This window comes from Calypte anna, chromosome 3 (genome assembly GCF_003957555.1).
Source record: "Calypte anna isolate BGI_N300 chromosome 3, bCalAnn1_v1.p, whole genome shotgun sequence".
Lineage (NCBI taxonomy): Eukaryota > Metazoa > Chordata > Aves > Apodiformes > Trochilidae > Calypte > Calypte anna.
Window position 1 is genome coordinate 101,223,774 of NC_044246.1, and position 16,236 is coordinate 101,240,009.

At 39.3% G+C, this 16,236-nt stretch overlaps 1 protein-coding gene across 2 annotated transcripts in view; it reads left to right on the forward strand.

Annotated features, from left to right (window-relative positions):
- Positions 1-14,322, forward strand: part of GREB1 (growth regulating estrogen receptor binding 1) — a 50,955-nt gene extending 36,633 nt beyond the window's left edge. For both annotated transcript variants that reach the window (XM_030447813.1, XM_008495053.2), the window contains exons 23-32: positions 528-686; positions 2,153-2,295; positions 3,021-3,182; positions 5,048-5,252; positions 6,451-6,625; positions 7,574-7,792; positions 11,251-11,386; positions 11,627-11,827; positions 13,016-13,154; positions 14,159-14,322. In XM_030447813.1, coding sequence (XP_030303673.1) covers positions 528-686; positions 2,153-2,295; positions 3,021-3,182; positions 5,048-5,252; positions 6,451-6,625; positions 7,574-7,792; positions 11,251-11,386; positions 11,627-11,827; positions 13,016-13,154; positions 14,159-14,322 — 1,703 coding nt within the window. The remainder of the gene's footprint in view (positions 1-527; positions 687-2,152; positions 2,296-3,020; positions 3,183-5,047; positions 5,253-6,450; positions 6,626-7,573; positions 7,793-11,250; positions 11,387-11,626; positions 11,828-13,015; positions 13,155-14,158) is intronic.
- The last annotated feature ends 1,914 nt before the right edge of the window (positions 14,323-16,236 follow it).

Sequence of the window (16,236 nt, forward strand, 5' to 3'; positions counted from 1 at the left end):
TACTTGCTTCAGGAAAAGCAATATTCCACTGCACATTATACCAATATCATTTACAATTTTTCTCTTATTTAGGGTGAATTATCTTTGATTACTCTGGAATTATCACTAGAAAGGACATTTGACTTCAGCTCTGAAATTTATGAAGCTTTAAAAGGACTTCTTTTCCTCAGTGAGAATACTGTATCTTTCCCCAGCTGAGTTAGCAAATGTGGTTGTCAGAGGGAACACTCCAAATACCTGATGCAGGTGTATCAGCCTTATCAGACTTTTGACATTATTTTCATTATCATCTTACCAACAGCAACAGTAAGATTACAAAGGTTTTACTTTGATAAAAAAGGTTTAAAACCCAGAACTGCATTGAGGTATGAGGTACATTTTTTCAAAGGTCCACTTCTTAATGCATGATGATCCCACTTCCTCAGAATGATGAAAGAAAAAAGTGGCGCAGTAAATAGCAAAAACATCCATAGCAATATAAAGACCTTAAAAATTAATTGATTCTTATTTTTTCAATAATATCATAGGCATAAAAGAAGAATATGAAAAATACTACCATCAGCTTGGAGATATGTGGCCAGATCTGGATACATTTAAGAAGATACCTTTTGACTACACTATCCATGACCCAAAATATGAAGATGCAAGTCTGATTTGTTCAAAGCTTCAGACTATAAACAGTGAAGGTTAGAATTTGAAAAATCTATATTGATACAAATATATGTATTTATTTGTTTTTAGTATGAGCATCCTGTTAAATTTTTAAACAGTGAAATTATCAGAATTTCACTTGACTATGTAACAGTGAAAAAAGATTTGAAGTTTGTTAGATAAAGCATGAGAGCATGAGCCTTTTAAATGTTTTATGAATTGTTATATAGGTGGTCTTTCATCAAAAGGCTCTTATTCCACAATAAGCTGTGTATTTGAATGTTTTTATGTAGCAGCATTGTCCTGGTCTGTAGGAATGAAGTGACTTGTGTGTGAAATGATTTATGTACTTAAAAGTATTTATAGATGCATTTTTTAGGTTTTGGTTTAGACTTGGAAAGTGTGAGATGTGTGTATACAGGTGTAGATTCCTGGAGTACTGAGGTGTGGACTAATCTTCTGAATTAGCCAACTGGACATAAGGCTGTAGGATGTAACCAAGCATGCTGAGGGAGCTGGCCAACATCACTGTGAAGCTACTCTCTATAATTTTTAACAGATAAAAATAATTGGTAGAGGTTCCTGATGGCTGGTGAAAGGAAAACACCATGCCCTTACTTGACAGAACATGAAGACTGAAGGGCTTGCAGCCTGGTCATCCTATACTCAGTCCTCAAAACAATTATGGAACAAACTCTCCTGTATGAGGTGACTGGTACTGTGGCTAAAGAAAGAGTATGGTTTCATTTTGATTTCATCGAGGTTTCTTTTTTGTCTAGTATGATATCCCTATAGCCAAAGCTTCAGAGAGATGATTTGGATAGGTGGAGATTGTAAAGTGGGTGGAAAATTGGCAAGACCATTTAACTCAAATTGTGATGAGTGGCACAGATCAGACTGGCATCTGACTGTGGAAACGCCACTCCTACTGGTTTTCAAAAACTAACAGGAAAATGAACAACTTTGAAAAACCTGATCTGATGAAAGTATGAATGAAAGATTTGCTCAGCTGGCAAAACAGAAGTCCTTTTCAGCAGAAATTACATCTCATCTTCCTCCAGCCTCCTGCTGAGGAGACTTTATTAAACTGTGGATATTCACTAAAAAGCAGCATGGCTAAATTTTTGCCAAGTTCATTTCACACACTCTACTGTGATATCTATCACAGGACAGCAAATGTCTGTCATAAGACTCCTTCTTACTATTTTTTTTTTTGAGTGTTGAACAAATAATAATGAAAGCAACAATAATTTTAATAATCTGGTTTTGCTTACACCTCATCCTTGTGTAAAATTTGTACAGTATTATCATAATGACAAATTTGAAGATACTTCTTTATAGTCCCTGTTGCTATATATAACAATTTGTAAAACATGCTGTGCTCAGAATAAATTCATACTTTGTTTTGTATGTGTTTAATCCTGCCATTGTCCTGAGAAGATAAATACAGTGATGAAAACAGTTGAATATATGTTAGATTTAAATTGTGTTTTTCAAATAGACACTCCAATGAACAGGAGACAGGAGGATACATATATGCGCCGTCAAACAACTAGGATGAGATTATCCAAGTATGCAGCCTATAACACCTACCATCACTGTGAACAGTGTCATCAGTACATGGGGTTCAATCCCAGGTACCAGGTAAAGCTTTCTTATATTACTCAGCAGATTAGAAACTGAAGCACAAACATCCCAAACACAATTTTGTGTATATTCACTATCGGAATCTGCACACAAGTTGTATGAGTGTGCTAAAAGCTGCTGATTTTGTTATGTCTTGAAATGTGCCTTCCTTGACCAGACTGCAGGTTTGGGAACATCATAGGACTGATCCCTGCCTCATTTACACTAGCTTACTTGGTGCTTTCTACATGTACATTAGCAATTAAAACTACTTTCCCAGTGAACTTTTCCCTCTCAGACTTGCTTACATTTTTGCCTGAGTAACTGCAAAAGATGCTACTTCTGAAACAGGAGTAGTCCAGCATAGACTGGGTCTTTATGTGGCACATGGGCTGTTAGTAACTCTTCAATTTTCTGCCTATTAGAATGTGTGGAAGAAGGTATAAGCAATATAAGTACAAATCTTTCTGTGTCAGTATTTCTGAAATCTGACAGTTGTCTGTAAGTATCATTGCTATCTGCAAGACAAAGCTGAAACTATGGTTTGAAAGCAGAGAAATAGTCTAAAATATTTTTTTTCCTCCAGCCTAGGGGTGTTTCTTAACACCTACTGAATCATGAGGTAAAATCCAATGCAATACAGTAAATGAATATAGTCTGTTTGGTTATAAATATGTATTAACTATACTGAGACCTTGTAATTTGACTCTAACCAGTGTAACTGTCCTGTTTCTTCCTGACAGCTTTATGAGTCCACTCTGCATGCATTTGCCTTTTCCTATTCTATGCTGGGAGAAGAGATCCAACTACATTTTATCATTCCAAAGTCAAAGGAGCATCATTTTGTCTTTAGCCAACCAGGAAGACAACTGGAAAGCATGAGGCTACCATTAGTTACAGATAAGGTAGATGGTTAATTGTATTTATGGCCATATACTGGAGAGAGAAACCACCGATTTTAAAATTTGTTGAATTAGGATTCTTTTCACTTCTGGTTCTATTGTCAAGAGATAATGAAGATGTCCTGACACTGGGTTTGTATTTTCTCCCAGAAAGGGACACATGAAGCAAAACTGTCAAGACACTGATCACCTGTTTTCTGTTGCTCATTATCAAAGTTGATCATATCATATAAACACTCTTATCTGGGCCAAGAGGTCTTTGGTTATGGGTTAAGATTTTTAAGTGAGAATGGTTCCATCAATGAGCCTCAGGGACACGGTTTTGTTTACCATAATAATTTTTCACTGAAAAGTGAAGGCACTGAACTATTCTGTCTTATGCTTTGTTGCCTTCATACAAAAATAAGGCTTTCAAACAGTCTTTCTCATGGCTTCAAGATGGTCCAAAGAATCACACTTAGAGGAAACACTCCATAACGTGGTCCATGTGACATGCTTTGCAAACTGACATTAGCCTTTGTAGTGGCTCCTACAATCTGTGTCTAAGATGAAACTGTGCCTTGCATCAGGCTTGATGTATTGAAGCAGCTTATGTAACAGTAGTAAGCAGTAGGACTTATATCCTGGGGAAAATAAACTGCTTCCAGTAAACAATAATCAATCAATACCACCCTCTAGTTTGGACTTTTTTGTCCTGTTCAAGTTTGAAACAGGAGAATTCAGGCAGCAACACTGCAGCTGGGAGGATAAACTTTCTTCTCTTCCTCACCCACTCAACTTATGCCTGGCTGTGCGGACAGAACTATGCTCTGGGTTCCTTGTGAATTCTTTTTCCTGCTTCTGCCACCAGCCTGCTTTGAGGTTTTACCAAAACCTTCCTTTGCCTCTTTTTCTGTTCACTTGCTCCAAAATGGTGCCTGCAGTCTTGCTGCAAGCCTAAAAAGTGCTGTAGGGTGTAAACCTAGACTATTGGTAGATTACTAAACCCATATAAAATATCACAGAATCAGCCGGATAAATATTTTTCTTGTTCCACTTCAAATTCCTTGGAGAGGCTCTGTAAAGGGCAAACTTTCATTCTGGATCCTCAATAACCTTAGTAGGAACCAGGCTAAAATTTGTTGTCCAGACTGGAACAGTTCTGGATGTCTGTAGAAACAGAGCTTTCAGAAGTTATTTTATCACACTTGGAAGCACCCAGGCAGTTTCAATGCATTCAAGACTGGGCGACAGCCAGTCAGTAGGGATGTACTACAGTTTTCTTCTGTCTTCTTACTATCTTACATCATATGGACCTAAATCCTTTCCTAGATCTAGCTTTGAAGTCCCTGTGCATGTGGCAGGTCAAGGTTAGCAGGCCTATCTAGTCCACCACACTCTCATCAGTCAAATAAACAAAGTGATATAGACTATGTTTTTCTCCCTCCTCTTACAGAAGTTGCTTATTTTCCTATTAAACTATTTAAAATTGCAGAATCTCAGAATTAAAGAATTGCTATGGTTGGAAAAGACCACTAAGATCACTGCATCCAACCATCAGCATTTCCCCTCCTGCCCAATAAATAAATGAATAAATTGAAAAAAATAGACATATCACCATGCCCACTACAGAATATCCTGAAGTGCCTCATCTACATGGTTTTGAAATACCTCCAGGGATTTAATACCACCACCTCCCTGGGAAGCCCATTCCAGTGCCTGACTACCCTCTCAGCAAAGAAATTATTCTCTCAGTAAAGAAATTCTAAAGAAAAGCAGCAGTTTCTCCAGTGTCAATGAATCTGATTTATTGTCCTAAAGGATCTGGTTCTCTTTGTTCAAACATACTCCAGCTTAATACAGAAACTAACTTTTCTCTTTATTTACAGAGTGAAGATTACATAAAAAGCCCCACTTTTACTCCCACCACTGGTCGTCATGAACACGGGCTTTTCAATTTATATCATGCAATGGATGGAGCCAGCCATTTGCATGTTTTAGTTGTCAAGGAGTATGAAATGGCCATATATAAGAAGTACTGGCCCAACCACATCATGCTTGTGCTTCCAAGCATTTTCAACAGTGCAGGAGTAGGTAGGTATAACAAAAATTTTAACAGATGGACGCAGGACTTGGGCCCTTGAGATATTGTTACCCAACAGTGAAATAGAGACACTTTGTGGCTACCATATCTGATCTGGTGATGTGGATTCTCTTTGAAGACGAGGTGTCACAGTCAAAGATGCAATTCACCTAATTCAGGCCACCTAAGTCAAGCTAGATTATTTGCACCCTAGAAATACTTACTCTTCTCTGAATTTAATGGGAATTCATAGAATCATAGAATCATAGAATTGGCTGGGTTGGAAGGGACCTCAGAGATCATCGAGTCCAACCCTTGAACCACCGTTGCGGTTGCTAGACCATGGCACTGAGTGCCACATCCAGTCTTTTTTTAAATATCTCCAGGGACGGAGAATCCACCACTTCAGTGGGCAGCCCATTCCAATGACGGATCACTCTTTCCGTAAAGAAATTCTTTCTAATATCTAACCTAAACTTCCCCTGGCACAACTTAAGTCCATGCCCTCTTGTCTTGTTGAAAGTCGTTTGGTAAAAGAGCCCAACCCCCACCTGGCTACACCCTCCTTTCAGGTAGTTGTAGAGAGCGATGAGGTCTCCCCTGAGCCGCCTCTTCTTTAGGCTGAACAACCCCAGTTCTCTCAGCCTCTCCTCGTAGGGTCTATGCTCGAGTCCCTTCACCAGCCTGGTTGCCCTCCTTTGGACCTGCTCCAGGACCTCGATATCCTTCCTGAACTGGGGGGCCCAGAACTGGACACAGTACTCAAGGTGTGGCCTCACGAGGGCTGAGTACAGGGGCAGAATCACTTCCTTGGACCTGCTGGCAATGCTGTTCCGGATACAGGCCAGGATGCCATTGGCTTTCTTGGCCACCTGGGCACACTGCTGGCTCATGTTCAGCTTCTTGTCGATCCAGACTCCCAGGTCCTTTTCTGCCTGGCTGCTCTCCAGCCACTCTGTCCCCAGGCACTAGCAGATCTTTTCCACAGAAGTCAGGCTTCATTCTGAATGCTTCCCAGTGGGGTCCTATAAGCTGCTTGCTTGGCAAAAAATAAGGCAAGTTGTCTCTGTAGAGTGTTAGGGTGCTAAAAGTCTTCAGAGTGATTCATACTCTGGTCTGCAGAAATATTCACTTTAAAAGGCTTTCAAGTTAAAAGAAAACAATTTCAGCCCCTGCTTTTAATCTGATGGTTTATATCCCTGGTTTCAGGTGCTGCACACTTCCTAATTAAAGAGTTGTCTTACCATAACTTGGAGCTGGAACGAAATCGGCAGGAGGAGCTGGGGATAAAACCCCAGGATATCTGGCCTTTCATTGTCATTTCAGATGATTCCTGTGTTATGTGGAATGCAGTAGAAGTTGATTGTTCAGGAGACAGGAAAAGGTAAAGAGTGTAATATATGGTTTTTTAGCCAATCTCTTTTAACCTTTCATTACATATCAGTTTTGAAATTATGTTTGATATACAACAAATTTTACCCTTTGCAAGCAGGGAATAACATATGCCTTATGAGAGAAGTATTTTCCCTAGATATCTGCCTTTGCATAGCACATATTTACTGCCTGTTTTCGTTCCCTAGGGATGTAAGTAAGTGCCTTGCAGCCTTTGCTATATAGCTTGATTCTGGTTCAAACTTGTTACTTAGTCTGCAGAATTCAGACTATGTAAAAAATCATTAATACCCTGAGGAGGCAGGAGCATTCACATGTACATTTTTTAACAGGGTATTAAAAGAGGAGCTAAAAGACATTTCTGTGCAAATTCTGCAGCTGATTTCCTCTGGCTGTTTTGTCAGTCCCAGCCTATACAGCTCCTTTATTAGCTCCAGAAACAAGTCTTTGTGTTTTCATTACTTTAGAACGTTGTTTGTATTAGATGTTTTTATCTATCCTGAGAACAATGCTATGCAGGATTTAGAGCAAACCTTCAAAGACACAGAACTGGACACAGTGAAAACTCAGATTCATGGGCTCTAATAGTGGGCTAGGGGGATCTTATATCTGCACTTAAGTTATGGCACAAAGTCAGCAATCATCCCAGAGTAATTTAGAACAATATGCAGGTAACTTAAAAAATTCATATACTTGTGTGAATACTTTGAAAGGTCCAGACTGTTTCAGATCTGTCATAGCAGTCCCCAGCACATAAGCAGTAGTTAATTTTAAATTTTGATTAGCGTGAGAGACAAAAGGTTGCAGTAAAGACAACATTGAAGTTATTTACCTGATACTCATAACTACTTTTGACAGTTAAGAAATACTCTTCAGCTGAATGAGAGTCTGAGTATTCTCTATATACTTTAAAATTAACACATTTTCGTAATTATTGCAGTGACTATACATGGACTGAAAGGAATGTTTCCTTGAAGCAAATTCTGCAACATATTGAAGCAACTCCCAATGTCACTCACTATGCCTTAATTGGGATGAGGAAATGGTCCAGTAAAACAAACAGTGCTGAGATCAAGGAACCATTTTCCTGCTGCCACGTGCATGATTTCATTATGCTGAATGTTGATCTGACACAGAATGTACAGTACAACCAGAACAGGTAAGTGAATCTGTAGCATCCCTCAACAGAGATAACAAACTAAATAAAAGAAGTTTTAAAAAAGCTCCTGCTGGTTTTTGGGGGAGGCTGTTAGTAGGATGCAGACAGATTTTGTTTTCTTATTGCTGGTTCAGATCCTTTCCAAATTGCCAGCAGTTGGGAAAAGAGATCAGTATCCATAATTCCAAACAAAACATTCATATTCAATTTACAGGGTAGATACACTTAGCAGTGTGCCTTGCAGTTATGTTCCCTCAGTTATCTGCTGCAAGTGGCCCTTTGGTAAACACTGTTCTTCCCCTCCTGTCTGCTTGTCTGTACTCCCTGCCAAAGGAAATGTGTGTGTGGGTGAATGGTGCATAACTAGGTCTTCATCTGAAATGGAAATGAAATATATCTTGGCTTTTTACACTGAATACCATAACACTGGAGCATACTGTGTGGGCTCATTAGGACAATCAGAAGAAAGGAATAAATAAACCTCAATAATAGTGGTGGTTGTTTCTCATATTCAGCTGTCTTATAAATTCAACTTTTTAATTTTATTGTGCCACATAGGATATATCAGATTATAATATTGCCATACGCAGCATCACCACAGCTACCAGAACTGGATTCGCTGGGTACCTCATCTCACAGAACTTCACTGGTCTATGTGAGATAAACTGTGCTTTTTTCGCCATTTCTGAGGACCAAATGTTTATTACAACAGAATGAAGTAGATATTAGTGGAGGTGGAATTCACTTGCCTAAAGCTGGTCTTCAGGCAACTCAGAATATGTAAGAATATGACAAGATGTCTATGTGGGACTGTCAGGTGTGACATGAAATCTACATGTGTTTTTCTGTCACTGTTCCTGGTCACTGCATTCAACTATCAATAACTGCCTCCTACTAATAAAATAAAAAACCCTAAATAATTATCAATATCTGTATCACCATGCTCACTAGAGCATCTAGTGAAGCATCTACAGTTTTTAAATACCTTCAGGGGTGGTGACTCCACCACCTCCCTGGGTAGTCTATTCCAGTCCCTCACTACTCTCTCAGTACATAATTTCTTTCTCATACCTAGTCTAAACCTCCCTTGGAGCAACTTCAGGCCATTTCCTCTGGTCCTATCATTATTCACTTGAGAGAAAAGGAAAGCAGACACCTCCCCACAACCTCCTTTCAAGTAGTCATAAAGAGCAGTAAGGTCTCCCCTCAGCCTGCCCTTCTCCAAACTAAACATTCCCAATTCCCTCAGCCTCTCCCTACTTGTTCTCCAGGCCCTTCACCAGCTTGGTTGCCCTTCTCTGAACTCACTCCAGCAGCTCAATGTCTTTCTTGTAGTGAGGGGCCCAGAACTGAACACAGGACTCAAGGTGCAGCCTCACCAGTGCTGAGTACAGGGGCACCATCACTTCCCTCCTCCTGCTGGCCACTCAATTCCTGACACAAGCCTGGATGCTGTTGGCCTTCTTGGCCACCTGGGCACACTGCTGGCTCATATTCAGCAGGCTGCCAGCTAGCACCCTCAGGTCCTTTTCTGCTTGGCAGCTTTCCAGCCACTCCTCCCCAAGCCTGTAGTGTTGCATGGGGTTGCTGTGACCAAAGTGTAGGACCAGCTCTTGGCCTTGTTGAACCTTAGGTCCCTCTGCAGATCCTTCCTGTCCTCAAGCAGATCAACACTCCCCCTCAATTTGGTGTTGCCTGCAAACTTACTGAGGAAGCATTCAATCCCCTCATCTGGATCAGTGCTGAAGATACTGAGCAGGACTGGGCCCCAAACTGAGCCCTGGGGAACACCACTGCTGACTGGTCACCAACTGGGTTTAACTCTACAGCTCTCTGAGCCCTGCCATGCAGCCAGTTCTAACCCAAAAAAGCCTACACCTCTCTGTGCTCTGAGCTGGCAGCTTCTCTAGGAGAATGCAGTGTCAAAGGCTTTACTGAAGTCCAGCAAGCAACACCCACAGCCTTTCCCTCATCCACTAGGTGGGTCATGAAGTCATAGAACAAGACCAGGTTGGTCAAGCAGAATCTGCTTTCCTGAACCCATGCTGGCTGGGCCAGTGTCCTGCACTTGCCAAGTGAGCTCACTTGTATGAACCTCTCATTAGTTTTTTCAGCACTGAGGTTGGAATGACAGGCCTGTGGTTCCCCAGATCCTCCTGTCCCTTGTATATGGGTGTCACATTAGCAAGCCTCCCATCATCTCTGGATAAACAGATGACTTAAATTTCTAACATCACCAACCTGACATTTTAAAAGAGAATTTTAAACTTGCTCCTATGCATCTCTAAGAACAGAACTGTGCTCCTAGGCTGTCTAACTGCATAATCTTATGAAGCATTATGAAGGGCAAATGAAGACAATGACAGTAAAGCAACATGATACGAGTACAGGCAAGAGTGTTAAAATGCCAGGAATTCCAGATCCCACCAACCAGTTCCTGCCTGTGGCTTTTGACCACACTTGGTTCTCCATGATTCTCTGTGCGGGGGCTGTGGAGAGAAGTATTGTGTGACATCCCAAGTCTGGGGTGGAAATGAAAATGCTACATTGTAAAGCACAGAGACACTGACAATCAGGGGTACCAAATATTAATGTAAATACTATTAAGATGAAAAACAAGATTTTCAAAACCTATAATTAAATGCCTTTTTTCTCACTCTACCAACTGTTGAATTAACTGCTCAGCTCATTTAAATCCTGGTCCTTGGTGTTAATCCAATGGTTCTGCACATCGTCCTATCTGCTGTATAATATATATATTCAAAATGGAGAACTGAGTGAATTTTCCAAAGGCTAAAGTATTTGAATTTAGAAGTTTATCTTTTATTCTGTTCCATCTTATTTTTAAATGGATCAAATCTAGCTCGGGGATGTTCGGCTTCATTCTGTTTACTTTATTCCCATGGCTCAACAGTTCTGTTGTATGAAGAAAAGACTCCTTTGCTTCAAATAGTTTTTGTCTCTAATGTAAAATGACATTATTTTTGGCAGAGAAAAATTTTCCTGGATATTCATATTATATGGGGAAAATGAGTAGTCAGAGAATCAAATTCAGTGCTTCATGCGTTTCCTTGGAAGTCAGAGGAATTTATTTTCTTGACTTTTTTGGGGCAGGAGTGTATGTAGCCATTTTCTATGACTGCATTGTTGTAGTAAAAGGCAAAGAAAGTATTTTAACTCCTAGGTGTTTTTTTTGTGGCATTTTACTACCTTTTTCCTCCTGCTTTCTTCTGTGTTTCTGGTCTTTTCCCTCCCTAAGTGATTCCCTTCCATCAGTCTGATCTTCTTGATCTCATTCAAGCTGAGTTTTGTAATACAAAAGCCTCTTTCTCTGGCCAGTAGGCACTGGTGGGGCAGTCAGGATGTTTGACAGCTGTCGTTTCTACCCTGGTGATCAAAGAGTCTGAATGCTTGATGAAAAACATTCCTCTAGACTGCAATGATTTTATTTTTTGCAGATTTACCTGTGATGATGTTGACTTCAACTTGCGTGTCCACAGTGCTGGCCTCCTCATCTGTCGGTTTAATCACTTTAGTGTCATGAAAAAGCAAATTGCAGTAGGAGGACAACGATCCTTCCACATTAAGTCTAAGGTGGGAACTGAGACCTCTATTTCACTGATGTTAAAATTCTGTTTTATTTTTTGTACCCTATAACCAGGAGAGCTGAAGTATTTTGGTGCGTCATAAGTTGCCAGTAAAAATGGGGTATATTTCTGGCTGAATGACTTTGCTTCTTAAATAAATCTTGGACTTGTAGGATAGAGATATATTTTATACAAAGCAAAATTTTGATAAGTACAGCTTATTGATCAGGATTGTTTTTCCTCATAGGTATCTGACACTCCAGTTTCAATCTCCCCTGCTCAGTACATTTGTGCTCCTGACAGCAAGCACACCTTCTTGGCAGCACCTGCTCAGTTGCTCCTTGAAAAATATCTCCAGTATCACAGCCATCGCTTCTTCCCTCTCTCACTGAAGAATTACAGTCATCCAGTGCTATCTGTGGACTGTTACCTTAACTTAGGACCACAGGTACTGAACAGAATAAACTTCAAGCAGCTCTAGAGATGTATGAGCTACAATTTTAATAAGCTCTTTGATACATTCCTTAATAATAGTTACACAGCCTTTGAAGAATCAGGTATTATGTCCTTATAATAGAAATAACAAATTCTTAGTCCCATAGAGATATTAGAGGGTTCAAATAAAGTAGATGGAGGACAAGCCCAGAGTTATCCTAAATATAATATAATCTGTAAATTATACCAGATTCTGAATTAAGCACATTTCTTTAAGTAGTGTTTTCTCAGCCTGATGTAATATGCCCCTTCCTACAGCAAACTTCTTCCACAAGAGTGTTTTAAAAATACTTGTTAGTCCATGGAAAGCACTTCAAATACAAATGTTTTCATTCATTTTTGACTGTTAAGATGAGCAGGGAAGCAAAAAAAAAAAGAACAGACAGAATGGGAGAAACTGACATTAATTCTCAGGAGCTGTTGGCTCTCTGATGGGCAAGTTCATACTTATGCTCAAATATAGTTTGGATACAAGTAGATATTAAGATGGTGGTGTTCAGGAGGGAGAAACTGTTTTTACCTTTGCACTTGACTTGAATACTAAATTAATTCAGTCTTGCTGGTTTACCTAACTTCTTTACCAAAAACAGCTGGTAATGACCTTCTCATGTATACTTCTCTCAGAACTTTTTGAATTACATCTTTTAATTTCTTTTCTGCTTGTAGTGGATTTGGCAAATAGCCATAAAAATAAACTAGACAAGAAGAAACCTTGTACATTTATATATATGAACAACTTGACTGACTTGAGTAATGCTATTATAACTAATTAAATCAGACATTTCTAAAGGTCTGTCTTTGTGTCTGGCTGCACATTTACTGTATTTACAGTTATAAATAAACTGTGCTGGGTCAGTCACATCATTATGGTTGTGGGCAGCTATTGCTATGAAGCTTTCAAAACCTATGATACCTAAAATTCATGATAATAATCTTAATTAATAGTAATGAATAAATAGTTATCAATGGTACTTTTATGTAGATTTTCAGTAACTGGAGGGATATTTAAGCAGGAAGTACAAATATCACAATATTAGGAGTTGGAAAGCAAGTCTGAATTTGAATCAGCTTGATTATCAAGCTTCAGCTGTATGTAGAAGCTTGAAAAATGTTTGGGTTTTTTTCCCCCTCTCCCAACCAGATTGCAGTTTGCTACGTGAGCTCCCGGCCTCACTCTCTGAATATCAGTTCCTCTGGATTGACATTCAGTGGTCTCCTCCTATACCTCTGTGACTCCTTTGTTGTAGCTAGCTTTTTGAAGAAATTTCATTTTCTTAAAGGTGAGCTGCCATGATTTTTTTTAATATGGGCAATTATATGATCTGGTCTCTGGGAACCTGGGCAAAAATGTATTTTATCTGAAAATATACATGCATACATATATGAATGCATGTATTCATATCTGTCTTTACATCCCACCTGATGCTTGACCATGCTGTTTTGTTACTGTAGTAAACTAGTATATAACAAAACTGTAAGTCCTGAAGATTTCTAAATGGGGAGGAATGTTGGATTTATATCCATAAGTCCTTACTTTGTCATTAGTTTTAAGGGCATGTTCAGACTGTTTCTGGTCAGCAAAGCACATAAAGCCTAAGTCAGTCATCATGGTGATTGGCTTGGAGTGTAAGTGTTTTGCTTAGTGAGGGTTTTACTCAACAAGATAATGATCAGTAGGTCTAGAACAGTAACAGATATAAGGCTTTATCTAGTCTTCTGCCAGGACACATCACCACATCCTTAGACCTGACAGTTTTACCCCTCCTCATCCTGAAGAGTAGGGAATTTATTGTTAGTCCTGCTTACCAGATAAATCACAAAATCACAGAATTTTTTGGATTTGAAGAGATTTCAAAGATCACCTAATTCCAGGCCCCCCACCATGGGCAGGGACGCCTCCGACTAGACAAGGATGCTCGAAGATCCCTCCAACCTGTCCTCGAATACTTCCAGGGAGAGGGCAGCCAGAACTTCTCTGGGCAACCTGTTCCAATGTCTCACTGTCCTCATAGTAAAGAATTTCTTCCTAATATCTAACTTAAATCTGTCCTATTCCAGTTTAAATATTAGGTACCTCAAGTTACATGAGAAGGCCCTGATAAATAGGGAGATGAAGATCAGTCCTACATGAGGGTTTTCATTTTCTCCCAAGCCCTTCTGTTGTAACTTCTGTAACTTCTGTTGTGAATGTGGTGGGGCTCCACATGCTAAGAGGTGATTTGAGCTGGGTGATCTGAGAACAAAGGGGAGAGTCATGTGGATTTCTTTGTAACTGTTTGCTTAGGTGCCACCCTGTGTGTGATTTGTCAAGATCGGAATTCTCTCCGCCAGACGGTTGTGCGGCTGGAGCTGGAAGATGAGTGGCAGTTCCGGCTGCGGGATGAGTTCCAGACTGCCAATGCAAAGGAGGACAGACCACTCTTCTTCTTGACTGGACGACACATTTAGTTGAAAAGAGGCACATTTCCTGAGTGATCCAAGAGACTAGTTGCCACTGTCTCGTGAGATGACTTCTGAGAGGCTCTGCCTTCTGAACAGAAACAGGACTGTTTTCCTGTTTATTAGAATGATACCCAATCAGACAATTTATCTTCATATTTCCCAACACTGAAGTGACTTTTCTTATTTAATTGTCTGATGGAAGTCTTTCTTAATACCTAGAAATTTGCTACTAGGCACGGCAGCAATCATTTTGGACCAGAAGGGAGGTCAAAGAGTGCACTTCTTGAAAAAAACAAAACACAAATCCATAAGTGAGAGGTTTAGAAAACTTTTTGTACATTCCAGAAATAGGAAATGTAAACTGAGGAGCAGATTTTGTTTTACAAATCTTATTTATCTAACAGATGGCGCAAGGCAACAGGAATTGTTACAGTTTTGTAGTACACTGCCACTGATTGATCCAGACAGGCTTTTTGTATGAAGATTTGTAAAATGCATTTCTTTAATAGTGGGAACTCAGTTGAAGCCTTATTTTTTGGAACAAGTGCCACAGTGGATAGTTTTACCATACAGGACTCTTGGGATAGAAGCATAATTATATGTCTGGTTCTTAACATAAAGAATAGAGTCAAGAAAGTAGATTTTAAAATGAGATCTGAACATTTAATCCTGCAACCATAATTACCTTGAGTAATGGAAGAGGTCAAATGGTGACACTGATCTGCAAGTGACTTATTATCTAGAACAGTGGTGTTTTCTGAGTTCTGATTAAATCGTTGCACTGGCCTCAGACTTCAAGCTGGGCCTGTGTGCTCAAGACAGCAGATGAGACTGTTCTGAAACACTCCCAATACACTTTCTGGGGATATTTTCTTGCCAAGGTGCCTCAAAAAAAGCAAATGGATACTACATCTTTGAGAAATTCAGGTGGAACTCTAAAAACATGTTCTAGAATGGCACCAGGCATCATGATATTTTGTATGCTCTAAATATGAAGTCAGTGATCACAGTCTTTGTCTAAGTTTTTGAAAATATTCTCTGAGTTGCAAACCTCCTGCTTGTATTTAAAGAATCAGTGTTAACTTCACTTAGTCCAGGTGCAGAAAGGATAAGTACAGACACTGTCAGAAGACAGCTAATATGATTTTCTTGCTGTATGCACCAATGGGTGGATCATTGATACTGTGCTGATGAAATGCCATTAGGTGTCTGATCACAGTACTGGTCTTGAAAATGCAGACATCAGTATGACTATGCCAAAGAGGTAATTTAGGCTCTTTTACACAGAAAGTTAAGTTCTGTAAATCTGAGAGACTTAGGTTGCTATTTACAAGCTAACTGCTAGAAATCAGTATATTTCTATATTTCATTGTCCTTATTTCAGAGTGAGAATTCACTTTAAGTTTCAGGAAGGAAGGTGAGCATTGTCTTATGTAAATAGTGTTACCTGTTCAGTTTTCACCAGCTCATTAATTTAAACTTTTTTTTTTTTTTTTTTTTTTTTTTTTACAGAAGTGTGGCATTCATGTCTAATCAATCCTTTATAAATAAAGTTCATGTTGCATGAACATTTGTCTTGGTGATGTATAGGACTGCCAAGTATGTTTTTGTATGCAGATAAACAAAGGGTTAGCTGAAAGGAGTTAATATAACTAGGGAATGCTCTGAACTAATCAAGAGAAAATACAGTACTACTTAATGGCCTAAAGCATAACACAGCCTCAAAGGTATAAGAGTTTATACAGAAATATAGAATTAAAGACAGTGAGTTGAAATCTCCTCTTCTGTATCCAAACACTTAAACAACATATACGAAGTGTCTATTAATTTTCCTGTATTTTAGATCCAAGATTTGCTTTGCAAGTCTTTAGACATCCATTTTTCCCAAGAAACTGAAAAAAGGCCTGAAGGATATAATAG